At 49.1% G+C, this 27040-nt stretch overlaps 1 protein-coding gene across 1 annotated transcript in view; it reads right to left on the bottom strand.

Annotated features, from left to right (window-relative positions):
• Positions 1-19855: 19855 nt before the first annotated feature.
• Positions 19856-27040, bottom strand: part of LOC147707020 (meprin A subunit alpha-like) — a 90899-nt gene continuing 83714 nt past the window's right edge. The window contains exons 13-14 of the mRNA XM_086926245.1: positions 24249-24453; positions 19856-20093 (exon numbers count right to left, since the gene is read on the bottom strand). Of these exons, the coding sequence (XP_086782371.1) occupies positions 19946-20093; positions 24249-24453 (353 nt within the window). The 3' untranslated portion in view covers positions 19856-19945. The remainder of the gene's footprint in view (positions 20094-24248; positions 24454-27040) is intronic.

Raw genomic sequence — 27040 nt, 5'->3', positions numbered from 1 at the left:
CTCCGTGACTGGGCTCCCACCTCGCCTAGTCCCATGGGGTCTAGCTGGTGCTGGCCCACATCCAGTGGATCCTGACAGCACCAGGCATCCAGTGCCAACGTCCACGCCGCAGACTCAGCCATGTAGGGGCTGAAATATAGAGTTTGCAGTGAGGAAGTGGAGCCGAGCATAAGATGGCGCCTGCCTGACCCGTGGCTTCCCGCCTCGAGAGTTGACTCGTCATAGGCTTGCAGATCCCTGGCTGCGCCGCATTGGGCTCCTGATACCATAAAGAAGATGTGGATAGAGACGGCGCAAAGGAAGAAGTAACATCGGCCCTCTGGGGCGTGGCTTGGAGCTCGGCAAGATGGCCGCACTGTAGTGCAGCTCTGCCAGCCATGGTCTGAAATCCTTAATTTATCCTGCCCCAAGCCCTGGAGTCTTGTTAATTCACCCCCGGGATTGTGCTGCCGGGCATCAGCGCTATCCAACGCTGCCTCTCGCTTGCCGTTTCACCCTGGGAGTGCGGACTTCAGCTACCGCGTGGCCGCCTGGGGATAGTGCTTAATGGCGGCCCGCGATTGATCTGACACATCACAGTGCAGCCGCGAGTGCCCCGCTGGTGCAAGTAACCTGCTGCTAACCCTCTGTGGACCGGAGCGGACGACGCAGGACTGAACCTGGGGTGCCGCAATTGCCCTGGCGGATTGACGGGAGTGACAGGCGGGGGCGCAGTGGCCACGGGAGCAGATCGGGGGAGTGTGATCACGCAAGTGCCCGGTGCTGAGGAGCTGAGAAGGCCACATCGCGGCGGAGTGCCAGGAAGCCAGACATCGCTGCACACTTCATCGCCCCCCCCTCCCCTTTCTCCTCCGACCCACGCGCTTGGCCACTGGCGCCCACTAACTGGACGGTACCTGCGTCTGCCTGTGACTAACCCACCGGAGTAGTGTCACTTTAGTGCTAGTACAGGCCCCTATCACGTGTGATGCAGAGGCGACAAGGCTGATAGGCGCCAAAATAGACTGAAGGTGAGCTGCTGGACTCCTGGGTTAGCAGGTTAGCACCTCAAGACCACCGGTGAGTGCTCACGCGAGGGTGCAGCGCAATAAGCAGCCTCAGACATACAGGACGTGCAGGCCCTCTCATTATAGCTGCTTATCTCCCCTGAGGCCTGTAACGCTGCCAACGACGCCCAGACATACTGCGATCAGGACGCATCCCTGCCCAGCCTGGGAACTCGGCGCCGCTGTCTACGGACGCATTCCCGTCCTGCCTGGGAGCTCGGCACCATTTTCTACGTAGCCATACCGCCGGTCATTTGGGGCACACAGGACTCACTGCAGAGTCGGACTGCAGGTAGTACTCCTGAGCCCCAACCAGCCTCACGGCCAAAGAGGGAAATACGCGCTTTTGCGGTGGATCATAGCGCGAGAAACAAAACATAGCGACTCAGTGACAGTGCCAACAGCCCTGCGCCATGGGGAAACCGGACAAGAACCAGCCCGCCTTACATTCGAGTTGCGCAAGGGGAAAAAAAACGGGGCACACAGAGGCCTCAGATTCTGAGCTAGAGGAACCAACACCGCCCCCCACGGCGATAGAGAAATCGCTGGCAGCAATTCAGGCGAGTCTCCAGGCCATCAACGGGAAGATTGAAGCATTAAATGGCAGGATGGATCACTTCTCTGCAAAACTCGACAAGCAGGCAGTGCGCATCGGAGAAGCAGAACAACGCATCACTGACACGGAGGAGGGGCTACAACAAGTTGCAGAGAAGACATCGGATATCACTAAGCTGCTGGCGGTCATACAGGTCAAGAACAAGGACATCGAAGCACGCTCACACCGCAATAATATCCGCGTTCTGGGATTACCAGAATCTACAAATGTAGATTCTGGTAATCCCGCTCCTCCACGCTGCTCCCGACCTGCCTCCCCTAACAGCCTGGTATCGTTGCTCTCCCCAGCTGCTTGCACTCATCGCTACAATTAATTCATCTCGCTTTGCAGGACCGCTTATTTGCATACATCGCTGCTATTTATTTATTTAATCATCTCGCATTGTAGGAGCACTTTATTTGTTTACACCGCTGCTAGCAATTTAATTATCCCGCATTGCAGGACCGCTTGTACTGCATACATCGCTGCTATTTATTTAATCATCTCTCACTGCACGACCGCTTTAATTACAAACATCGAGATTATTCATCTAGGCTACTCACATTGCAATATCGTTATCTTTGTAATTAATTTGCCTCACAGCGCTGAACCACCTCGCCTGCTAAGTAGCTGCTGAGATTATTGTGCCATCGCTGTGTTGCCTTGACTGACATTTTATTTCGTGTCTTCTGCACACTTTGCATTACTTTGCCTGCTTGCTCCGTCCCGCCGGCCATTTTGTTGTTGATATTATTGTTGTCGCCCTGCCCGAGTCTCCGCCCCGCTCCCGCCTTCCCAGCTGACCCTCCCTCGCCCCTCCCCTCCCACTATCCACATGACAGATGCATTTGCGCGCAGCGGTTACGCGAAGCGGACGCGCCCCATGCGCGCTGAAGGTGCGCCAAAGGTAAGCCCGTCTACGCCCGTCCGCGCCTGGACCGCGCCCAGCGCCAGACACCCTGGCCCCAGTCCCAGCCACCCCACCCGCATTACATACGCCGCCTCCACCCTCTTAGCCCTAAACCCCGGTCGACTCCCCCACTGCGCCCAAGCCGCCCCTGGACACACCCATGGACCCTTCTCATGCAACTCCTGCAAGTATGACGGCACCAAGACCAACTCCTCATCCACTAACAACAAACAGAGTCCTGACACCAACCACCTTAAATGCATCCTGCTCAACACCCGCTCAGTCCATAGACACGCCATCGACCTTTGGAATCTACTAGACACCAACTCTCCGGACGTCGCCTTCCTAACAGAAACATGGATGAACGCCTCCTCAGCCCCAGACATCACCATTGCCATCCCGGAAGGTTACAAGATCATCCGGAAAGACCGCACCAAGCAAACAGGAGGAGGCATCGCCATCGTCCATAAGAACTCCATCCGCATATCAACCAGCTCTGACGACAACCTCGCTAGCGCCAAGCACCTTCACTTCCAGATCCACATCGACCCCAAGACCACTCTCAGAGGCACCCTCCTCTACAGGCCACCAGGACCCCGTGCAAAATTCAGTGATGACATCACTGACTTTATCACCCCACACGCCCTCCCCTCCGAGGACTACATTCTACTGGGAGACCTCAATTTTCACCTGGAAAAGAGCAACGACAGCAACACCTCCACCCTCCTGGACAATCTCGCCAACCTCGGACTCAAACAACTTGTTAATTCCCCCACTCATTACGCAGGTCACACACTCGACCCTATCTTCACCTCCAGCAAACATATCTCCTTCAGTCACACCACTGCGCTCCATTGGACGGACCACAGCTGCGTTCACTTTATCTACGAAAAGACCACAACCCACAACCATCCTCAACCTACTCTGCGAATAAACTGGAACAAAATCACCATCGACCAGATCTCCTCATCGCTTCTTCAAAACCCCCCTGCCCACTCTTCGAACCCCAACCAAGCAGCCATTAACCTCACTCAATGGCTAACCAACAGCGCCGACAAACTTGCTCCCCTGAAAAAACGTAAAATCAAACTAAGCAACAAAAACACCCCCTGGTTCAACAATGAGCTTAAGAAATCCAAGAAACTCTGTCGCTCCCTTGAGAAGGCATGGAAAAAAGACCCTAACACCAGCACCAGAAACGCCTTCAAAAACGCCACCCGCATACACCACCAATTGATCCGAACTGCCAAGAAAGCCGCTTTCAAAGACCGACTTGACAACAACGCCCACAACAGCAAGGAATTATTCAACATCGTCAAAGAGTTCACCAACCCCACTGCCAACTCCAACGACATCACTCCCTCTCAAGCCCTCTGCGACTCCCTAGCTTCGTTCTTCCACGACAAAATCACAGACATCCACAACAACTTTGACAACCAACCCGGAGACCAACCCACCCAACCCTCCACGGTACCTTCACCCCCCTTGAACATCCTTAATAACTGGAACCCAATCTCCCCTGAGGACACCATTCGCCTGATGAACTCCATCCACTCAGGATCCCCCACAGACCCATGCCCTCACCACATCTTCAACAAAGCAGATTCCATCATTGCACCACACCTCCGAGACATCATCAACTGCTCCCTCAACTCAGCCACCTTCCCAGAAAGCTGGAAACACGCCGAACTCAGCGCCCTTCTGAAAAAACCCACAGCTGACCCCACCGAACTCAAAAACTACCGCCCCATATCGCTCCTTCCATTCCCGGCCAAAGTCATCGAGAAAGCTGTCAACAACCAGCTCGCCGCCTTCCTCGAAACCAACAAATCCCTCGACTCCTCACAGTCCGGCTTCCGAGCCAAACACAGCACTGAGACCGCAATCATCGCAGCAACAGACGACATTCGTACTCTACTGGACAATGGAGACACTGTCGCCCTCATCCTCCTCGACCTCTCTGCAGCCTTCGACACAGTCTGTCATAGCACCCTGTTACAACGCCTCAGAAACATCGGAATCCAAGGAAAAGCACTGGAGTGGATCACCTCGTTCCTTACCGGAAGAACACCGAGAGTCCGCCTCCCACCTATCAAATCAGAGGCCACTGAAGTCATTTGCGGCGTGCCACAAGGATCCTCACTCAGTCCCACCCTTTTCAACGTATACATGAGCCCCCTCGCGGCCATCGCACGTCAACACAACCTCAACATCATTCATCTCCTACGCTGATAACACTCAACTGATTCTCTCACTCACCAAAGACCCTAACACCGCCAAAACCAACCTACATAAAGGAATGAAAGAAGTAGCCGAGTGGATGAAGCACAGCCGTCTGAAACTGAATTCCGACAAAACAGAAGTCCTTATCTTAGGTACCTCCCCCTCCGCCTGGGACGACTCGTGGTGGCCAGAGTCCCTTGGAAAAGCACCCATCCCTACTGACCACGCACGGAACCTGGGCGTCATCCTGGACTCCTCACTCTCGATGACCAGACAAGTCAACGCTGTTTCATAATCTTGCTTCAACATTCTTCGCATGCTCCAAAAAACATTTCGCTGGATCCCCACTGAAACCAGAAAAACGGTCACCCAAGCACTGGTCACAAGCCGCCTGGACTACGGAAACACCCTATACGCCGGTACTACCGCAAAACTTCAGAAAAAACTCCAACGCATCCAGAACGCATCTGCCAGACTCATACTAGACATTCCACGTAAAGACCACATTTCTGGTCACCTGAAAAACCTCCACTGGCTCCCCGTCAATAAGAGGATAACATTCCGCCTCCTGACCCACGCACACAAAGCACTTTACGAACTTGGACCTGAATGCCTCAACACACGACTCTCCTTCTACACCCCCTCCCGCCAGCTACGCTCCTCCCGCCAAGCCCTTGCTGCTGTACCTCGCATCAACAAAACCACCATGGGAGGAAGATCCTTCTCCTACCTGGCAGCTAAAACCTGGAACTCACTTCCCATTCACCTTCGCCTCACTCAGAACCACCTGGCATTCAGAAAGCAACTTAAAACCTGGATATTCGACAAGTAATTCCCCACACTTCCCCAAGCGCCTTGAGACCCTCTGGGTATGTAGCGCGCTATATAAATTAACTGAATTGAATTGAATTGAATTATGTTGAGGCGATGCTTCAAGAAGTCTGCGGTAAAGATGAACTTTCCCCTCTATTTGCAATTGAACACGCGCACAGGTCCCTCGCAGCGCGCCCTCCATCGGGGACTCCTCCGAGGCCCATCATAGCCCACCTGCTCAACTTCAGAGACTGGGATACTGTTCTACGAATCACCAGACTCAAGGGCTCTATTACCTACCAAGGGAATGCCTTATCCTTCAATCCGGACTTTAGGGCCAATGTACAGGCGGTCCGCAAGGAATTTCAGAACGTCAAGAAATTACTGCAGAAAGAGCAGATCCCATATGCAATGTTATACCCTGCATGTTTGAGGGTTGGCACCATGGAGGAGGGGAAACTTTCACAAACCCAAAGCATGCTATGGAACATGCACGAAATCTTCGGCACCAGCGACAGCGTTCACCTACATCTCCTACATTGGACATTGATGAATGAACAGTAAGAGGGTGCACATCGGATTTTATGTGGGACTGGTTCTACTGTTAGCCGAAGGGCATATTGGAGTGGCAGTGGTTTGGGGGCGTTTCACCTAGGGTGATTTACACAGTACTTTAAATTGTCGTACATGCTTTGGTGTAATACCATGATATCGAGGGCTGGTGGAGATGATAGTTATCGGTGGCGCCTCTCCCTATGCTATCTGGGAGTGGACGCAGCCGCCACGACCCCCGCTGGGTGATCCCCGATGGGAATTGTGTTTACTCAAGTTGGGGGTGCAATGGGAGTTACATGGGGATCATGTCTTTGGCAGTTTGGGAATGCTTAAGTGGGAGGTGGGAAGTGGGGCAGGTTTTGTTATTTATATGCCAAAGGTACTTAGTTTTAGGAATACTGCACTGCGTTATGGCGCAAGTATGAAGCGCCTACATGCTTATGTGATTTACGGATGCTGCGTTGTACTTCCACACCACACATGATGGGGGAAACATATAATTATGTCACATGGAATGTCCGAGGGCTCAATACGCCGCAGAAAATCAGGCAAGTGCTGGCACAACTTGACAGGCACAATGTAAAAATAGCACTACTACAAGAAACTCACCTAACTAAGGTAACAGAGGATAAAGTGGCCAGAAGATGGGCATTCTACAGACTAGCGTCATCTTATTCGTCATATACGAGGGGAGTTCTCATCTTAGTTAAGAAGGGAGTGGTCTTCACTGCTATCCAGTATAGCACAGATCAGGAGGGTCGATGGGCAATGATACTGGGGAAGCTGGCTAACGTCCTAGTGACAATCACACGCACATGGCCTGAAACAGTCATCATATGGGGAGGAGATCTCAACACACACCTTGTTCCCACGGTAGACAAATCCAACCCGCAGGGGGCCAGGATGGTCAAGGTTGCAAATTGTGTCAAAGATGGCATGCTGGAGTTTGGAATGGTGGACACGTGGCGATAAAGGCACATTGGGGTACTAGCAGGCACACACATCACGCCGGCGACCAATGGCTGGTCCAGATTGGACTACTGGCTATTAAGTGAGGGAGCGAACGCCTGGGTCACAGATGTCCACAATCTCCCGAAAACACTATCTGACCACAATCCGGTACTTCTCACTCTCAAAATCCCCCACAATCCCCATAAACCATTCACATGGCCATTTCGAGCAGAGTCGCTACTCGACCCGACATATGCTGACGCCATTAAAACTGCAATCATACAACACTTCGAGACAAATGTGGGGTCAGTGGAAAGCCAAGAGACACTGTGGGAGGTCTTTAAGGCCACAATTAGGGGCACATGTATTAGCACAACCACCTACCTGAATATGTTTAGAGTGTTGCGCACATGGCCTGAAACTTTCATCATATGGGGAGGAGATCTCAACACACACCTTGATCCCACGGTAGACAAATCCAACCCGCAGGGCGCCAGGATGGTCAAGGTTGCAAATTGTGTCAAGGATGGCATGCTGGAGTTTGGAATGGTGGACACGTGGCGATAAAGGCACATTGGGGTACTAGCAGGCACACACATCACGCCGGCGACCAATGGCTGGTCCAGATTGGACTACTGGCTATTAAGTGAGGCAGCGAACGCCTGGGTCACAGATGTCCACAATCTCCAGAGAACACTATCTGACCACAATCCGGTACTTCTCACTCTCAAAATCCCCCACAAGCCCCGTAAACCATTCACATGGCCATTTCGAGCAGAGTCGCTACTCGGCCCGACATATGCTGACGCCATTAAAACTGCAATCATACAACACTTCGAGACAAATGTGGGGTCAGTGGAAAGCCAAGAGACACTGTGGGAGGCCTTTAAGGCCACAATTAGGGGCACATGTATTAGCACATCAGCAGGGATATTAGGGACATACGGGGAAGACTATCTACATTAGAGAGGCAACTACACGAGCTGGAGGTGCAGTATGATTGCGCACCTTCGACAGACACACTTGCTAGGATACATAAACACATTGATGAGTACAACACCCTCACAGAGACTGAGGTAAAATACTTGTCGAAACAGCATGTCCCTAGACGGTATGGCGAAGGGGGACGTCCGGGCAGGTCACTTGCCGGTAGATTGCAAAGTAGAGCCTGCCACCCTCCAGTTGAGCGCATAGTGGATGCAGATGGAAGGACTCACTCTTCCTCGACTGCCATAGTGGAGCAATTCCGTCAATTCTATGCCACGCTCCACACCTCCAAGGGCGGGATGGACGAACAGGCTATGGATAACTACTTAGACGATATCGCCTGTGCGTGGCTGTCGGATGGCCATCGGAAATATCTTAGCCTCCCGCTGGATGTGGAGGACGTGACGGATGCCATTAAGTCGCTCCCGAACAGAAAAGCCCCTGGACCTGACGGGCTTACCGCAGAATTCTACAAAGCACATGCTGACATTCTGGCTCCTCATCTTTTAGAAATGTATGCGGAAGCACATGAGTCTGGCCGCCTTCCCCCTACTTTGCGGCAGGCAATGATCATTACACTTTTAAAGAAAGACAAATCCCTTGATCGCTGCGAATCATACCGTCCATTATCACTCATCAACTTGGATGCCAAGATACTGGCTAAAATTCTCGCTACAAAGCTTCAACCTTTCATGCCACTACTGGCGCTCCCAGACTGGGCTGGATTCATTCCCGACTGGTCTACATCACTTAACTTATGCACCATCTTTGCTATGCTATATGCCCTGAATCCTGACTTACCAGCTGTGGCGGTCCTGTTAGATGCCGCCAAGGCATTCCATTCTATAGAATGGCGGTACATGATGTACATATTGCAAAGAATGGGTTTCCCACAATCTTTTTACACTGGATTCAGAGACTGTACACTGAGCCGTCCGCAAGGGTTCGAGTGGGAGGGGAGACATCTGAGCCATTTGATGTTGGACGGGGAACACGCCAGGGATGCCCACTATCCCCGCTCATTTTCGCTATTGTGCTGGAACCTCTGGCATGCAAAATCCGGAAGGTACATAGAGCTGCTGCTCTCAACTTCCACAACAGACCGCTAGGGATCTCAATGTACGCGGACGATATGGTCCTCTATGTCCGCGAACCGCAAAAATACTTGTCCCCTATCCTTCGTGAGTATGTAAAGTTTAGCCTGTTCTCTGGTATTAATATAAATTGGGACAAATCCGTCATCATCCCCTTGACAGTAGTAACGACACCTCCTACAGTTGAATACCCGCTGGTTTGGTCTGTGAACCCCGTTAAATACTTAGGAGTATGGATTCAAGGGACCCTGGAACGGTTATCACTGAAAATTATGGTGCGGCGTATGCTGCGCTAGTCGCACAGGTTGACAGATGGATCTGTCTCCCACTGTCGCTGGCTGACCGGATTTCAATTATAAAGATGGTAGTGTTACCCACATTTTTATACTTGTTCGGTAATGTACCGGTTCCGTTGACTAAGCATTTTTTTTTAAATATTGAAACTCAGCTGTTGCGACTTGTCTGGGGTACCAAGCAACCGAGGATCATCTGGCGCACACTGTCGCTAACGTGTGAGAGAGGTGGGTTTAATGCACCGGACTTTTATGTATACTATCTATGCTGTCAAGCCCAATATGCCTATTATTGGTATAGGCCGCATGACTACATCCCACATGTTGCGGTGGAGGAGGGAGACGCCCTTCCTGTCCCGTTGCAGGGTATCATCACGCATATACATAGGCACACTCCCAGGGCGGAAATTAATACACTCGATGTAACGGTGGCGGCCTGGCAGGCGATTGGCCGTCGAACGCAAACACTTCCCATATATGCACCGGCAATGCCCCTAGAGGGACATGCCGCACTGTCGGTAGCCCAAGATCGGGGTTCTGTCCTGGCGCTTCGTGAGGCGGGCATCGCACACATGAGTGATTTGTTTCCAGAGGGTACATACCTTACAGGGCAGGATTTATCGTACATCCGCAACCCTACACTACTATTTTAATTCACCTGCTATAGACAGCGACAAGCGATAAAGGAGCATTACCCTTGTTTCCCGGATGAACCAAGGACACTGTCGGCCTTACAATTGATACTCACGACCCCAACGAGAAAGAAACTAGTCACAAAGTTATATAGGGCCATATAGAAGGACACTCCACACAACACTGCCGCTAGTCGGACACATTGGAACAATAAGATAGATCCTTCCGTCACAGAGTAGGAATGGTTGAAAATATGCTCGGCAACGGGGCGCTTAACATCCAATAGTAACCTCTGTATCATTCACCTCAAATTTATTCACCAAACATACCACACCGCTCACAGGCTATGGGGGATAGACCTCAGGGCGAATGATGAGTGTAAACAATGTGGGTTGGGGGGGGTGGTTTTATACATCTGGCATGTCAATGCAAGCAGGTTTTTGGTTATTGGGAAAAGGTGCTAGCTCTTACTACGGACATGACAGGCTTAACCTTACACAATACCCCGACGTTGTGTCTGCTGGGTCACGATCCTCAGCTTCAAGGTATGGTGGGGAAATTTGTACAACTGGCCTTGCTATGGCGAAAAGGCGCACCCTGTTCACATGGGATAGTCGGATGTACCCTAAAGTGGACAGCTGGTTAAAGGACATGGTAAATTTTAGGGACCAGCTGGAGACCTATGCAGAAGAAATTCCACTTTCGTCACGGCCCAAAGATATATGGGCCCCCCTGCGGGAGTATTTACTGACTTGTACTGATTTAGACTCTGAATGAGCCTTGTAGCTAAGGACTATGGTATCAGAACTCCTCGTGATACTCGGACGGTATTATTACACCCTAAAATGTTGGAGGTGAGGGGGTTGATGCACATGGCGAAAGCCTATCCCAGCACGCTTTATGTAATGTGCGTATATTCCTACATTGATCATTGTGACCTTGGCCTTGTTATGTTGGAGTTCACTGAGCTTTACTTTGCTGACACTTGACGAACAGGTATACATGTAATGTATGAATATTGTATGCTAAATAAAGGTTTGATAAATAAAAAATAAAATAAAAAAACATCGGCCCTCCGACACTGAGGGCGCTACTTTACTCCCTCCCGGGAGCAGCGGGAGCCCAGATGCAGCTGCTCATAAACACCGCCACCCTACCTCTGACGTGCCAGACGAGTGGCGGAGGCCTCCCCCTGCCTGGGGCCCATCGCAAAGAAGTATCAGGCTGCATGCAACAGCGGAACTCGGGAGGCGCGCATTGCCAAGGAGCGCCGCTACCACCTGCACCAGCCATGAGGGCTCGTCTGCTGCCGGCCTGATGGGCCGAGCGGCTTGCCTTTGGTGACCTCGGACTGCTGCCGACTGCACCAGCCGCGCGGGCCCATCTGCCACTTACCTGGTGAGCTCTTTGGCATTCCTTCAGGTACACCGGACTGCCGCCTAAGCCCAGGTGAGCCCACGCAACGGTGGCAGTGAACTGGTGAAAGGCTTTGCATGCCTCGCTACTATAGCCGGAAGTCGCGGCCATAATGCGGCCTGACTGACCCTAAGATGGCGGCCTATCGCGCCCCACCTAACAGCCTGCATTAACAAACGACGAGCCCTAGGGACTGTGACGGCCACCGCTGGGGGCCCGGAGGCTCTGCCCCAATACAAGACCTTAAAACAGAGGCTCGCCCAGTCTCTCTGGGGCTGGTGGGGCCCACGGAAGACAAACGGTGCGCTGACCCTGATACCACCCCTCACTGCCGAGCACTGGAGCGGGGCGGCCCCTCGGCCAAGATACTGCTAATCCGGGTGAAGGGACACAACGGGGCCCCCGGTGACTGAGACAGTGGTGGGGCCCCCACCTCTAGGACAGGCCGATTGTGCACCTGCGGCTGCGAGGCACCAGCAACCGCAGATGCCGGATAAGCTACGCAGTTTGCCGCAGTGGGTGCTTGGCTGACGGGTGTCTGCGCCACGTCAGCCCATGCACCCAGATAGCATCACCTGCTGGGCCCCCAACTGGGCGAAGAGATACCATCAACCCGAGGAAGCTCCCCCACCACCCATTACCAGCAGCAGGAAGTGTCCAGGTAGTGCGGTGACTAGCTAAGGGGCACTGTACTAGCACCAACCGATCAAGACAAGGAAGACCATAGACTGACACCAATTCCAGAAAGTTGCGTTGGGTGGGTCCACGAAATTCCATCACTTCCAGCGGATTGCGGCGAAGGTACCCCAACTGCCCAACGGACAACACTCACCTTCCGGGGCGCCCACAATTAAATCTAAGTTCTGCCTCCCTCCAGAGCCATTTCCATTCGCACGGGACACTGCATAATAGCTAGACACAACGCCAGGAGACCCGCCTTCGGCTAAGACAGCACCTTACCCTGGTAATAATACCATCCACGCTTGCGCGGTCCCCTACAGACAACATGGGCAAACCCACAGCAATGGCGCCGGCCCCAGGGGCTGCATCAGAAGCTTCTAACAATCATTCCAGTGGCGCCCCCAAAGCCGATGGACCGTCAGCGGACAGCTCCCTATCGGCCAAGCTGGACAAGGTACTTTTGGCAATAGAGCAGTCCAGGCTCTCCATGGAACAACAATTGGGCACCCTCACAATGGACATTAGCCTCCTCAGTGATGACCACCGAAAATTATCAGACAAGGTCTCAGACAACGCGAGAGCAGTCACTGACATCCAACCCATGGTGCAGACACACCAGGACTCGATACGAACTCTGGTTGGCCGTGTGTCCACCATGGAAGAAAGCATTGATGATCTGGTTGATCGCGGCACTGCAATATCTGTGTTCTTGGCCTGTCAGAGGGAATTGAAGGGGATCTGACGCAGTGGAGTATATGGAGACCTGGACCAAGTCATTTACCCCCGGTACTGAACGGACAACGTTCTTCTCCATCGAAAGGGCGCACCGTGCTCTGGCACGTCGTCCCCAGCCGGGAGCCTTGCCTCGCCCAATGCTGGCAAAATTCCTACACTTCAGGGACCGTGATGCGGTGCTCCGGGCAGCCCGACAGATGGGACTGCTCTGAGTCGTGAACAAAACCATCATGATCTTCCCTGACTACTCCCCTGCGGTCCAGCGCCAAAGGTCATCCTTTCTGGAAGTGAAGCGGTGTCTACGGGCAGAAAAAATACACTACTCCCTGCTTTTCCCTGCCCACCTTAAAGTCATACACAATGGCACTACTCACTTCTCGCGACCCCAGAGGAGGCGCATGATTGGGTGGACCAGCACTGTACCACGGGCCATCAGGCAGAATGCATCCAGGAGCAACACGTGAGAGCAACAGGTCCCAGAAGCAGACATTGCACGCCAGCACAACCTCAACATCATCTCCTACGCCGACGCCACCCAGCTGATCCTCTCCCTCACCAACGACCCCGCCACCGCCAGAGCCAACCTCCACGAAGGGATGAAAGAGGTAGCCGAATGGATGCAGAACAGTCGCCTGAAACTGAACTCGGACAAGACGGAAGTCCTCATCCTGGGATCCTCACCCTCCGCCTGGGACGACTCCTGGTGGCCCCCCGCCCTAGGCAGCGCACCCAAACCAACAGACGACGCACGCAACCTAGGCTTCATCCTGGACTCCTCCCTCTCCATGACCAGACAAGTCAACGCCGTCTCCTCGTCGTGCTTTAACATCCTGCGCATGCTACGTAAGATCTTCCGTTGGATCCCCACCGAGATCAGGAAGACGGTCACCCAGGCCCTCGTCATCAGCCATCTGGACTACGGCAACTCCCTCTACGCAGGAACCACCACCAAACTTCAGAAGAGACTTCAGCGGATCCAGAACGCCTCATCTCCGAACACCTGAGAGACCTGCACTGGCTCCCGGTCAACAAGAGAATCACCTTCCGTCTCCTCACCCACGCTCACAAAGCCCTACACAACCAAGGACCAGGATACCTCAACAGCCGCCTCAACTTCTACGCTCCCAAACGCCAGCTTCGATCGACCGGCCACGCCCTCGCCGCCATCCCCCAAATCCGAAGAGCCACCACTGGGGGACGGTCCTTCTCCTACCTAGCCGCCAAGACATGGAACTCCCTCCCGACCCACCTACGCCTGACCCAGGACCACCTCGCCTTCAGAAAGCAGCTCAAAACCTGGCTGTTCGAGCAGTAGCGGATCCCCCTGCCCTAGCGCCTTGAGACCCGCCGGGTGAGTAGTGCGCTATATAAATGCTTTGATTGATTGAGAAGACAACGCTCACAGCGACGCAACCGACCGGGTGCCTCCGCATCACTTCCACGCACCCTGGGGTCCCCGGATCTTGAACAAATAGTTCAGGAGAGACGTAAAGCCCTGAAGGCAGTGGTGGGCCTCTGTCCCGCCTCCCCTGCAACAGACATTGAACAGGCTCCCCACATATTTACATCGGAGGAGGAAGTGGACAGTGAAACGACGCAATACGGAGTGGACTCTGTGGCTCTGCCCTTGGTTACCCTGCGAATGGCAGACAACTTGATATGACTTGACACTTGCAACATGCTGAGGATTTAGGGCAAGGGGTGATGCCCTCTGCAAACTGATACAGATAGCCTTTGTTACGCATATGCCTTCCCGCCACCCTGAGCTTCATCTGCCTGTATGCATATAGGCAGACCAGCAGACAGCCATAGATGGTGCACATAGCCCACATGTCGAGATCCCTCGCGGACACAGGCCGTCGCCCTTACAATATGTTGATGCGCTCGCACTAATTGAGAGCTAGTTTGGACGTATCGCCCTTGACGATAGGTCCCCCGCATTAGGGCGGGTTCCTTTTGCCCTACCCCAGTTTCCCCTTCCCCCCGAACATACCTACTTCGCACTGTGTCCCTGCCCACAAGCCGCTGAGCAGCTGCGCTAATGCCCTAGTAGTGCGGGCATTGAGGGAATGGGTTAGAGCTCAGGACTTCTGGGGGAGTCCACTCGCCCATCCTGCCCTATACACCTTACCCATGTATCGATGGCACACACTGGCAGCATCACCATCCTTACACTGAATGTGCGCGGTATGCACACCACACGCAAGAGATACTCAATACATACTTACATCAAATGCCACCGTGTACAAATTGCGTTCATGCAGGAGACGCACCTTACAGTAGAGGTGGCGAAACTGCGCAGGCGGTGGAGGGGTATCATATGTGCCACTACATATTCGGCCTTCGCTCGGGGCACCCTCATATGGGTACGTCCCGGTGTTCCATTTCAGGAGCAGTCTCACACCATTGGTCCGGCCGGCCAAAACGTTCTGTTGCAGGGACGGTTGGACGGTCAGGCAGTGCTGCTGGGGAGTATCTATGGGCCTAACGTAGACCAAAATAAATTCTGGGACACGCTCATTCCCTGGATCCTAGGTGGGAACTACAGCTGCGTGCAAAATATAACACTGAATAGATCCAATCCCGCCATCCGACGTCGCCTATTGTAGTGTAGGCAAAATGATTTGTAGCATGGACACAACACTGGTCCCTTGCAGATGCCTGGCGAACCCGGAATCCCACTACCAGACTCTACTCGTTCCATTCGAGGCCTCATGACCTTAGGGTGCGCCTGGACTGTTTCCTCTGCTACCGTTGATCCTACCTATTATTTCAGATGCTGACTATCTAGGCAGAACCATATCATATCACGACGCCCACACAATAACGGTTAGATGGTGCCCGCCGCACCCCCCTGTCCCTACTTGGCACCTCCCTAGGGACTGTCTTGACGACCCGTTTTTTAAACAAACTCAAGCGGACCACATATGCCATTACTTCCAAGAAAACACAAACACAGCCACTACACGCACGCAGGAGTGGGATGCCTTTAAAGTTGTAATGCGTGGCAACTGCAATCGTCACATTACAGGAGTCTGACGGGTCCTGGAGCGTGATATCCAAAGTGGAGAACGAGTGCTGGCCAAACTTACCAAAGAGGTCAACCCGGATAACGCCACGCCGGCCCAGATTGCTAGCACTAAAACTGCCTATGAGGAGCGCTGGCAAGTATGCACCAATACAACTTTGCGGCGTATACGGCTTGCGTCCATAAAGAGGGAGACAGGGCGGGCACATTATTGGCATGGCTCGTTAAGCAGGACTAGACCCTTCTGCCCATCACGGTCATCCGTAACGCTCAAGACACTCTTTTATACTCGCAGGACTTGATCCTACAAGCCTTTCAAGAGCACTACACACTATTATATGCCAGTCCATTCCAGGCATTTGAGGAAACCCTTTCCTATTTTCTAGATCGATTCCAGCTACCCCACATAGACCGCAACACCCGCAAAGACCTCGACGGGCCCATCAAGGCCACGGAAATCAGACACGCAATGAAGGCATTAGCTACCTGCAAGGCCCCTTGTTTAGACGGCCTTCCACTAGAATTTTACCACGCCTTCGCATGCCAATTGGTCCCCCAGCTGGAGTAGATGAGGGTGCTTTACCCCAATCCAAGTGTGAATCAGTCATAGTGTCCCTTCTTAAGCCAGATAGGGACCCCCACTGACTGGGCTCCCATCGGCCCATAACCATACTGCCTGTGGACTATAATATTTACGGAAAAATCCTGGCGGATAGGTACTCCATGGTCCTCCCGCAGATGATCCACTCGGATCAGAATAGATTCGTTCAGGGCAGAAATACCTCGTACAACATCCGGCGGCTGTTGCACGTGCAGGATCAGATACGTGATCGATTCCCCCGGGTAGAGTGTCTGGTGTTGGATCTCGAAAAAGCTTTTGACCCTGTCTCGTGGGCTTACTTATTTCAGGTTCTGCAGCGAATGGGCATAGGACCCCTTCTACTAGCCTACACTAAGCTCATTTACTCCGTGCCCAGCTCCAGAGCGAGGCTTGGCCTGCTTATTTCTGCCTTCTTTCCAGTCCCCCGGGGCACCAGGCAAGGCTGTCCACTCTCCCCCCTATTTTTTGCCATGGCAATGGAGCCCTTGGCGATCCACCTCTGTACCTTGGGTGAAGAGTGGGGCATCCCAATCGCCAATTCCACCCATGCAGTGTCACTATACGCTGATGATGTGCTCATTTATGTCCAGGGTATTGCAGCAGACCTATCCCTATACTACGGATTTTGCATGACTTCGAGGAAGTGGCGGGACTCAAAGTCAAGTGGCCCAAATCCACTGTATTTCCCTTGGTGCAGGCCCTGCCCCAATGTCAGTTACAACTGGGTAACATACGCAGCAGGACATATACGAGGGCAACTACCGCAAACTGGTGGCTGGCATTAGGTCCTCCGTCTACTTTTGGAAAGATTTCCCACTGGCAGGTACAGGGAAGATAGCGGTCGCAAAAATGATTCTCGTTCCGTGACTGCTATATTTTTTCCAATCTCCCGGTGGTTCCCCCACGATCCCTTTTTTGCGAGCTTGACACCCTGCTGGGGGTTCTCATCTGGGGCTCCAGCCGCCGGCGTATTGCCCTTGCAAAACTGCAACTGCCCCTTGACCAAGGAGGGCTAGTGGCCCCATTCTTTGAGGCATACTTCTTGGCCGCCAAGTTGCAATGGGTGCCCCGTTGGACGGTGAGAAGGGCGCAAAGGGAACTGATCACCACGACCGGGCACATTCAAACCCCTACTATCCACTGCATGCTCAGCCACTAGTAGGGTTCCCCAAAGGCCGGGTACACTACACACTACCATGCCCTGACCGACATAGGGGCGCTGTATTTTAATGGACACTTACAGACATAAGAGGTGCTTGTGAACGACTTCGAACTCCCCAGGGAACAGTTCCTATTGCATAGACAGCTCCTAGAAGACTGCCATAAGCAGTGGCAAGCGATTGATGCAGAACTCCCCACACATACGGTAATTCATGCGATCCTGCAGATGGGTCCAGGGCGACACTTAGTCACCTGGATATATAAAGCCATACGAACCCTTAAACAACCCATACTTGCACCCCTCAGAGAAAAATGGGAAACCGACTTTCGCAGACCACTGCATGACAGGGAATGGACTAGGGCATTTGAACATACCAAAAAAGTATCCTGCAACTACCGATTCAAAAACATACAATTGCACATTCTGCATAAAAACTACAGAAGAATTTCCCAGGCAGCTCCTTCGCCTGCCCTAGATGCCTGGAGCCCAATGCATCATTTTTACACATGTTATCGGATTGTCCATCATTTCACAGTTACTGGCACACGATCCACACTGCCCTTCGAACAGTCATGGGGCTACGGGATCTATACACATGGGAGGCTAGCGCCCTGGGTATTCAGAAGCGACACAAGCACATGAAAGTAGAGAGATGATTTGCCTCCTTGGTGCTCCTTCTGGCCAAACGGTGCATCACTAGGCAATGGAAGCCACCCGAGGGTCCCCCCCTGGCGGCATGGGTGGGCGTGGTCAAAAAGTGGGGTACGGCCAAAGAAGGACTTTTCCGAGCAGAGGAAGTCCAAGGAATCCACAAACATCCAATTTCCATGCCCTGGGCCACGTTACTTCATTCCTTTGCGCAAGAAACAATAACAGCGGCGGGACCACGGGCGATCGGTTCCCCCGGGGGCCCCATGGCCCATGAGACTACCCATCTTGCATGTCAGTCCATATCAACTGCATGTGCTGTATGTATTATTAGATAAAGGCCAATAAAAATGTTTTACAAACAAAAAAAACAACATACACAAACTTTGAATGCACACCCACAGGCACCACAAGCACAACACCCCCAAGCACCACAATAACAATATTTATTTTAAGTGTCAATATATGTGGGTCCATCTTACCTTAATGAGTAGGAAAATGAAAACTACTTCATTACACCTAAGAAAAATGCAAGAGGCTTCAGTAATTGTCAATACACGATACATAGGAAAATTTACAAGAAGCTTATCGAAGATCTCAGTGACAACAGGGTTGTTTGGTGTAGTTGTGGAGTCAGTGCAGCAAAAGAGGGACCTAGACAATAGGGAACAAGACCGAAAAGGAAGAAGGAAGCAGGAAGCAGGAAAAAAGGTAACTTTTTACCTCATTTGCTTCGATTCCGCCACAGTTGCCACAGTGGAAAGGCACATTGTAATTGGGAAGGCGGGGATCTGAGCTGCAGTCATGCTGACAGCCGCATCTGCCTATACCACTCAGAATTCCTGGCGGAGTCGGCGGGACTCTGGCAGTCTTTTACTATGGGCCAGCCAACATCTAAATATGGCCAACAGACCTCCAAGTCGGCCGGCGAGAAGACCGTCAAAAAAGCAGCGGCGGGACCTGATCTGCCAAAATCAGGCCCTAAGTCAGAAGTACCCATTTGGTGTATAAAACCTGCAATCCATCATGGTTGGCCTTTAATTGCGCCTAGTCCCTAGCCAACTGTGAAAAATGACCACCGATTGGCGCTTTTTGACTTAAATCTTTAAAAATGTAAATCTCTAGTTCCCTTTATTTGGCATTTGTCATTTTGGTGTCATTTTGCTAATTATATTTTTCTCTACTTTTACAAATTGGCTGTGGGAACTTTATGTTGCAGAGTTTTGACTTTGTGACTGTTAAGTTACTGTTAAATACTTTGAAATATTCCTAAATGAAGCCTTTGTGCTCTGGGCCACAGCCACCAGTGGTTTCAGCCCAAGTTCAAATGACTGAAAGTGTGCTTTAACCTTACAAGTTTGTGGCCTTTTTTTGTGTTGGACTCACATCTACCAACAATAAACCCCAATTATATAAAAGTGCAATAGAAAACAAATAAAGGAACTCCTTCATAGTGTTCACCATTAACAATAACAATAATGCCCTTTATGTTTTATATTTCTTTAGATTTTATTACTCGCCAAAGGACTGGAGGCCAAACATTTTAACTTTTTTAAGCTTCTCAAATTCAATGTTTATCTTCTTTTCAGCACAACAAGTATAACAATGGTCATCATTATTGTTCCAGCAATGCCACCAGTGATAATACCAAGAATATTCCCATGGATTTGTGTTGTCTGGCATTGCTCACCAGTGTAGAACATGGTCTGCCCAGAGGCACACCTAAAAATGCAAAGAAAATAAGGGATTAATCAGAGATTATCACAGGTAATGTAAAATACTTACAGTGTAGCAAGGTTGGCAATTGCCTACCCATTAAATCACTTAAACAGTCAAAGCAACAATTTTCACCCTGGAAAATGGTTGCGTAGTATCACAATGTCTGATAATAAAACTAGTAGTTCAAATAATTTAGGCAAGCCCAAGGTACATGTTTACATACGCATTAACTCTCCTTCTATTAACACCATAATTCTACTGTGTCTGGACCTAAAAGGAGATATATGTACTAAACCACTGCCTAATTCATTTGTCTGGAATTACAATGAAAACCCCATTCCTATTGGATTTGTAGTTCAAAATGTAAAGCCTCCTTTCATCATGTTTACAACGTGCAATACCCTCCTATTGACTAAGTTCAGAGTTCCTAAAGAATCCCCTTCCTATTGCATTTTCAGAGTTCATAAATCTGCTTCTTATTGCATTTGTCAGAAGGTTCACTGTGGAAAGCCCCTGCCCATGGTACTTGGCAAAGGAGTTTATAAAGCAAGATAGCTTCCTATTGTATTTTTCACCGAGCTCAGAATATAAACGGACTTCATTTGGGATTTTGGCAAGCAGTTCCATAAATGTCAGTTATCTTTCACATTTGCTTTTACAATAAATAACTAAGGCTTACTGCCCTTGTTATAATGTTTCATAAAAAACACAGAACAGACCTATGGTAACTGATATAAGCTGTCAAACTGACCCAATTACACCTACAACCCTGATCATTGGCTAGCCACCATACCCAACCCAGGTCTACGGCATTGGGCATAATCTGTGCAATACAAGTGCTCTTTTTCAGCAGAAGCGTACAACTTATGCCCAATCAAACCAATTAGGGAAGAAAATCAGCATGTGCCAGAGCACTTCTCTCTGTAGTGCCTCTTTTTCTGTTGATGATGTACTTTCAAACGTCTGCTCCGATGTGACTCAAGATCTACAGGTGTATAATTCTGCCAGAGCAGCTGCCATGAGGCCTATACACATTATAAATCATTCATGTGTTTTAAACTAATCTTAACAAACAACATATATTGAATAAATGGATGGCCGGAAGATATGTGTGACCATACTGTCAGGGCACTCCACCATGAGTGCAGCTACTGTGAAGCTGGGCATTTCAGCACAAATAGAAAGGACACAATCCTGGGAAGATAGGAGAGTGGCTAAAGTGATAGGTTTGGTACCTGTGGATTTGGGTTCAAAACCAGGTGTTGGCACACGTAGCACAGAAGAACTGAGAAAATCAAATATGTAGGGCAGCCACGGCCCGTGGAGGGAGTTTCAGGTGGGGCGGAGAGGCGGGGTGGGGAAGGGCAGGGTGTGGGTTGCTAAAAACCGGAGTATGGATAATTAAAGGTAAGTAAACAATTTAATTAATAAAACGAATTTCGTAGCGCGCCCCGGATCGCAAAATGTGATGCAGGGCGCGCTACGAAATTCGTTTTATTTATTAAATTGTTTACTTACCTTCAATTATCCATACTCCACTTTTTAGCAACCCCACCCTGCCCCTCCCCCGCCCCGCCTCTCCACCCCACCGAAACTCCCTCCACGGGCCGTGGCTGATGTAGGGGACATCAGAAATGGGTGGGCATATGCCCTGGGCATGACCTGAATACGGATAAACTCCTAATACACACATATTTCATTTCATAAAAAGGCCAGGCATAGCAGAAGTGACCTTTAAACTTGAGAGGAGTGAGAACGTTGAAGGTTAAGGCCTCAGTTTCCCTAGAAATTGCAATGCTACATTAAAGAGGGGGAACCCTAAATGTTGCGTGTATGTTTATTCTAACCCCAGTTGCAGTGCTTAATTTGGGTGCTCAAATGTTTGTAGGAGGCCACACCCACTCCCCCTGGCTCCACCCACTTCCTTCACTGGCTCCACTCAGTTACTCTATTGGCTTCACCCTCATCCTGACCTCAACTTGCACAGCTGAAAGCCACGTTTAACACCCTAATTGAATTCCTACCTTGGTAATATGATGGTTGACTTGATATTTGTTGATTTTATTAAGATATCCTTTCCAAGGAGCTCAAAAGCCAAGGCAAACCCACAAAAAAGACTGGATGACATGACGTTCGGTCTCTTCTTCTTTGGCTGTCTCTGCATGCCTGTCTCATCCATTTCTGACCGCCTCACTGTCCCTCTGTGCCTATCTCTTTATCTTTCCATGACGGTCTCAGCCCATGGGACATATTCCCTTTCTGTCTGTCTCATTGTCTATTCTTCTCTGTCTATCTTTTTATGACTGTCTGTCCATGCAAACTCTTCCCTTTGTGAGTGTCTCTGCGTGCACGTCTTGTCCCTTTCTGTCTGTGTCACTGCCCGTCCCTCTGTCTTTATCTTTCTATGACTGTCTCTGCTCTTCCCTTTCTGTCTGTCTATCTTACTCTCTGCCCCTATGTGTCTATCTTTTTATGACTGCCTGTCCATGCCGCCTCTTCCCTGTGTGACTGTCTATGCGCACACATCTTGTCCCTTTCTGTCTTTCTCACTGCCCGTCCCTCTGTCTATCTTTTTAAGACTGCCTGTCCATGCCACCTCTTCCCTTTGTGACTGTCTCTGCGTGCACATCTTGCCTGTCTCACTGCCCGTCCCTCTGCCTCTGTCTCTGTCTGTGAGTGGGCTGTCCCGCCCTGCCTGCTTGTTGTATAAGACAGCAAATGTGGTGCAGGCAATAATTTTCCTGGGTGCTTTCTGCCCACCCACTTGGGTTGGAATAAACACACTCGCAACATTTAAGGTTCCCCCTCTTTAATGTAGTGTAGCAGAAGTGACATCAGGTGATCTTCGACTATAGATTACCTTGCAGGGCTGACGTCTTGTCCCAGCCTACCCTCTCAACAGCCTCTTGTTCGAGGATGCAAGGATAGCAAAGGTCAAGCCAGGGCTAGGTGCAAAGGTTTCTTTTTTCAAGAATAAATAACATTCACCTTTTCCGTGTGAAAGTAGATAAAGGCAGTAAAACACAATCAGCAAGGCCAGACTTGCTGTCCCGGGCATTGGGTGTTTCCGCAGGAGGCTGGTAGGGTGGGAGGCCGGTTTTGTTAGGGGGGCGGTGGTTTTGTAGCAGTGCAGCAGTTTTAAAACCACTGCAAAGTTCCTTTTATATTAAGGAGTTTTCTGGAAAAGTATCAAGATAACTCTGATGATTAATGGACCTGCTGGAGAGAGATGGGAATATGCCTGCTGCAAAGAACGTGTACCATGCATATCAAAGAACAATATTTTATGTGCATAGCTCAATGGTTACTGCTTTTGTCACAGATATTCTTTTGTTACTGTGCAGTTTATAAATTCCAATCACAATCTAGCACAGCAAGCTATGGACTGCCATCAAATAGCTGCATGGTACAGGTTACCAATGTATGTTTTTTTACCAGTCTTTCATTATCCTGATCATGGTATTAAGGTTTGTTTGGGTAGAACTAAATTATCATTATCAAAGTTAACTCTAGCTGATGTTTTATGTTTTGAATTCTCAGTTTGTCCTTCCCCAGACCAAGGACTGTGAATACTACACCTCATAGTCCCTTTTGACATCTGTAACATTTTCTATGCACTGATTTTCATACATATGATTCTTTGTCTCTGTATGTGTGTGTGATGTAAAGTGCCCCGACACCATTCAGTGTTATGAGAGGTGCTATTAAACAAATAAAATACATGCAAGAGAGGAGCTATGGAGAGATGAGAGGGCACTGTTGGAGGGTGATAGTAAGGGAATAATTGAAGACCCCTAACAAACATTGTCATATCATGGGGCACAGTAAGGTCAACATTGACTGTGCTTTAAAAGCGAATACAATTAAATGTATAATGACAAATGTGTTGTAGAATGCACCATTTTCACCACGTTTTTTTGGCGGGAGAACCCTTCTCAAAACCTCCCTTTGTAGTGGTCAGGCTCACTCGCTGGTATCACTAAGGACCGCACGGTGGCTAGTGTGACAAAATTTGCCAGGGCTGCTTTGGGTTCCCTGTCCGGCCCTGACAAACAGTTTAAATATTGTTACCAGTTGAGGCTTTGAAACTGATCTATTCATTTTTGATGACTCAACTAAACTAGAAAGCTGTTTGCAGTAGGAAATGGCATACTGTACCTGCAGCTTGCCTTCCCATTCTCAATCACGCAGACTCCATCATTCAGACAGGGGTTCGGGTCACACGGAGAGTTGGAATAACGAGGCTGGTTGAAGGATTCCATAGCGTCCACAGCTGATCGTGCATGTCTTGCATGAACAACTTCCTTGCTGCTGGGCTGATGTTGCCTGACTGGAACCTCTGACTTGATAAGATGTGTGAGATCTTGCACAATAAAAAAAAGTATATTGAAACCATGTAAATTGTTTTCTAAAAAATAATTGTCATATAAAAGTAGAAGGTGATGAAATTATAAAATAGATAACACTGATAAAATGTGAGGCATGTATTACATTTTTAAAGACTCAAAGATTAACACATGACATGAATTGTAAACAATTACATTTTCCCATTTCTGTGGTATTTGCTGGATTGAATACCTTTACCCTTGTCCCTCAAATTCTGCCCTGGGACTGTTGCCCTTGAAGAGTACAAAAAATTGATTAGTATAATCATAGCTACTTTTGGTCACGTGTACTCCATTTTGTGGTGTCTGCCATTCTTCTTGGAGCACACTGGATGCACTTTTACTTAAGGCAACACTCAGGCTAGGAACCACTAGTGAATTTGAGTCTCAGAAGTTCAACTATAGCTTTTTGTTTAGTCAAAGGTTCTCAGCGCCATAGAGCGACAGTCAGAGCAAGTTCTCCCACAGGTTATGCAGCCCAGTGATTAGTCTTTCCTGCACCTGCTGATATTACGATCTGGAAGGCCTGGACATGTCTGTGAGGCAGTGATGCGCAGTAGTCTAGATGCTGCGGGTAGGCAGGTGGGGCAGTAAGCATCCTCAAACTCCTACAGTCGTGGGGTAAGTCCTCCTGACTTCTGCTGTAGGGCTCTGATGGCTTCTAGGTTCCAATGGTTGAGTCGTGACTCTGCTTATAAAAGTCGCAACCTGCAAAATTTCACTTTCGCATATTGCTCAAAGGCAATGGACCTCTCTCCTAACCAGGCCTCCCACCTGAAATACAGGGTTTACAAACAACAGCACTCCAGGTGACGGCTCTTTCAAGTTACAGCGATGCATAGAGTGATGGCTTTCTTCAGTCACAGCGATGCAACAGGGCGACAGACCTAAATCTTCAGTGAAGCCCTCTCCCCCGGCATAGGGAGGCTGTGAAGAAGGAGCAACAACCCCTTGGGGTTACAACACTGAACATGAAGATGGCCCTCTTCAGTCACAGTGATGCGCCAGGGAGACGGCCCTTAATATTTACCATGGCTCCCACCTGGAATATGGGGGCAGCATGCAACGGGATGTTGTCACCACTGTGCTTGTGCTACTTAACTCTTGGTAAGGGCAATAGCCCTTTGCCACTGTGAGGGTAGCGCTCTGACTGCTCCTCTTAGTCTATCAAGACCTCAGTCTGTGATGCAAAGGTTTACATCTCTACAACACCCCTTCAGTTCAGAAGGACTAAACAGGGGAGCAGAATGCCTGACAAAATGGTGTTCTGGACCTAAAATTGGATTCCCGGCCCTCCATGTTCCATTCCTGCCATGGGCCCAGCAGGGTAACTGGACATAATATCGACTACATAATATCGAATGGACAAAATATCGACGGAAAAATATCGACATTAACTAAATATCGACTATAGGAATATCGTTGGACAAAATATCGACTGTAAAAATGACCCAAAAATATCGAATACAAAAATATCGACTTAAAAATATCGACCAGACAAAATATCGAAAAATATAGTGAAAGTAAAAAATATCGAGAAAATGTTGAAAAAAAATGATTAAAAAAAATATATATATATAATATATAAATAAATAGTACTTAATGTTTAGGAGCGGGTTGTGGGTTTATAGGGGAATAGGGTGGGAAGTAATTTAATAATAATTAATTATTTAATATATGTTTGGTAATTATTTTAATTAGATTTTAATTGGTAATTAATTAATATTAATTAGTTAATTGTTTAATTAAGTATTTTGCATATCATTTAATTGATTAATTGATTAATTAATTATTAATAATTATTGTTTTTATACATTGATTTGTATATTATTTTAATTGATACATTGGTTATTAATTATTAACAATTAGTGATGTATTTTATTAAGAATTAGCATATTATTTACATTTATAAATTGCTAACACATTATTTATAATTAGTTAATGATCTAATTAATATATTGCATATTATTTAAAATAATTATTGGTAATTAATTTATAATAATGACTAAATTACATTAATTGGATACATTTAAATGTAATGTTTAAATTTATGTTGATGTTAATTAATTAATTGGAATTAAACAATATTAATTAATCAATTTTATTATTATAGCTAATGTGAGAATATATTTTATTTTTGTTTTTGTAAAATATTTTTTTTTGTGAATTATATATTAATCTTTAATGTTGTGTTCATTATTATTTATATTGTTCAGGCTCAGTTTAATAGTTTTTGGTATAGGTTACTTTTTTAGGGTTCAGGGTCATTTTTCTGTTCGTGAGTAAAGGGGTATTTGTAGGGTTCAGGGTCAGTTTTCAGTTTGTGGGTAAAGGGGTATTTGTAGGGTTCAGGGTCAGTTTTCAGTTTGTGGGTAAAGGGGTATTTGTAGGGATCAGGGTCAGTTTTCAGTTTGTGGGTAAAGGGGTATTTGTAGGGTTCAGGGTCAGTTTTCAGTTTGTGGGTAAAGGGGTATTTGTAGGGTTCAGGGTCAGTTTTCAGTTTGTGGGTAAAGGGGTATTTGTAGGGTTCAGGGTCAGTTTTCAGTTTGTGGGTAAAGGGGTATT

The sequence above is a fragment of the Lissotriton vulgaris genome, chromosome 6 (assembly GCF_964263255.1).
Source record: "Lissotriton vulgaris chromosome 6, aLisVul1.2, whole genome shotgun sequence".
Lineage (NCBI taxonomy): Eukaryota > Metazoa > Chordata > Amphibia > Caudata > Salamandridae > Lissotriton > Lissotriton vulgaris.
The sequence above is the reverse complement of the archived record's forward strand: the minus strand, read 5'-3'. Positions and strand labels throughout refer to the sequence as shown.